Source organism: Colobus angolensis, unplaced genomic scaffold (genome assembly GCF_000951035.1).
Source record: "Colobus angolensis palliatus isolate OR3802 unplaced genomic scaffold, Cang.pa_1.0 Scaffold174, whole genome shotgun sequence".
NCBI classification, from domain to species: domain Eukaryota; kingdom Metazoa; phylum Chordata; class Mammalia; order Primates; family Cercopithecidae; genus Colobus; species Colobus angolensis.
Window position 1 is genome coordinate 251,505 of NW_012114866.1, and position 1,904 is coordinate 253,408.

Consider the following 1,904-nt stretch of genomic DNA (forward strand, 5'->3'; position numbering starts at 1 on the left):
ACGGCATAAGAATGTTTATATCACTTTATGTTTAGTAAGTAATTAAACGTATACATCAGTTAAAATCAGGACAGTCTCCTTTATTCTAGGTCCTGTTCCTGTTCCCTATCATCTTGTGTAGGAACCTTCCTCTTTCAACGGTTTATATTAAAAAACCGAAGACAATTGAAATCAACCCTATAAAAAATTATGCTACAATTATTTTAAACCCTAACATAACAGTATTATCTTTGATATGAATCTGAAAATCAATGTATTTCTTACTTTTTGATTAGATATTCATTAGTATGTTCTATCCTATTTTGCTGCTTATATTTTGGAAAGTTTCTTAATGTTAGAATAATATTACATAACTCCTCTACTTATCCATTTATTCATTTTATTTATTGTGTAATCTGTTCTAAAAATTGCATTGGATAATGGTAACATATTAGCAAAGAACACAAATAGTGTCATTACCCCCTTGGAATTTTCAATATGGTAGTAATAAGAACAAGAGTTTTCTGAATATTATAATCTGATATAATATACTCAGAGAATATGTAATAGTAGAGCAACCCAGCACTGAGAAACTGTTGTATGAGCTGAAATGTGATTAATAACTAGGATGCTGAGAAATAATAAAGTCTGTGAGGTCAACTTAACTTGGTCAGACTTAAAAAGAAAATAAGCACTTTTCTTTATTCTTTGTAAGATATCTATGACTTCATTTTTCTACCCCAGCCTGGTTCCAATATGGAAGTAAGACAAATGGTTTACAGTGTGTACAAACTGAAAACATAATCGCTGAAAAGGAAATCAGATTTAAAAAGAACTTATATTGTATGATTTTATTTACCTGAATGCAAAAACATAAAAGACATGGGGGAGGGTGAATGGAGAATAAATGTTAATGGGTATTGGGATTCTTCTGGAAGTGATAAAAGTGCCCAGGCAGTAGAGAGTTCTGATGGCTACACAAGTGTGATATACTAACATTCTCTGAATTAAATACGTTAGAACATGACTTTCATGGTAAGTGAATGAATCTCAACAAAACTTGCACAAGAAAAGCCATTACTGATGTTCTAGTAAAGATTCCACAATAATTTATTATTTAAAATAACTTAATTAACAAATGTACACATTCAAGGTGTTTATCCCATGTATAACCATAAAGTAATTACATTCCATGAAGTTACAAGGAGCTCACAGGCTCTCACACATAAGGTCTCAGGACACTATTTACATCATATATGGGAGGTCAAAATAAATAATCATGAAACCAGCTTTTCATGTACAACCAAAGCAAAAGAAAGGCCTCAGAGGGGAAGAGAAGGAGGCAAGAGGAAAACCGTAGATAAGAGAACCTTTAGAAACATCAAAAAAACTCACAGATCCATTATCATAATCCAGAAACACCCCAACCCGACCCAGAGGCCTTTGCACATACTGAATTAAAGGTGGAGAGTTGGTGGAGAGACTATAGTGATTGCTCCTCTTTGAGGCAATTAACAAAAATGTTTCATCAGAATCAATAACAATACTGGTATGTGCTGTCCTGGAATCTCGACAGACTCCCAGAATCCAGGTGGAGGAGTGGGTCACATCCACTTCCCAGTAATGCCTGCCGGAGGTGAATGCTTGCGCTCCCCACACAGCAAAGCTCTCCACTCCCTGGGGATCCATGGGCGCACTGTGATGGTCATCTCCAAATATCACACGTCTCACATCCTCAGAAAGGCTTATAGAGCAAGGAGTCATTTCCGTGTTCAGAGCATTATCCACTGACAAGGAAAAAATATTATATTAGTGAGTGCTATGAGGAACAGAGGCACTGTGGCCCAATTATTCAGTTCAGTTGCTTTTCTTCCAAGAAAATACAGAAAAGAGGAAGCCAAGAGAGTTCAGCGCCATGCATCCAT

The 1,904-nt window shown here is 35.6% G+C and overlaps 1 protein-coding gene across 1 annotated transcript in view; it reads right to left on the reverse strand.

Annotated features, from left to right (window-relative positions):
- Window positions 1–1,272: 1,272 nt before the first annotated feature.
- Window positions 1,273–1,904, reverse strand: part of LOC105509339 (putative tripartite motif-containing protein 64B) — a 5,470-nt gene continuing 4,838 nt past the window's right edge. The window contains exon 7 of the mRNA XM_011938543.1: window positions 1,273–1,766. Within this exon, the coding sequence (XP_011793933.1) occupies window positions 1,273–1,766 (494 nt within the window). The remainder of the gene's footprint in view (window positions 1,767–1,904) is intronic.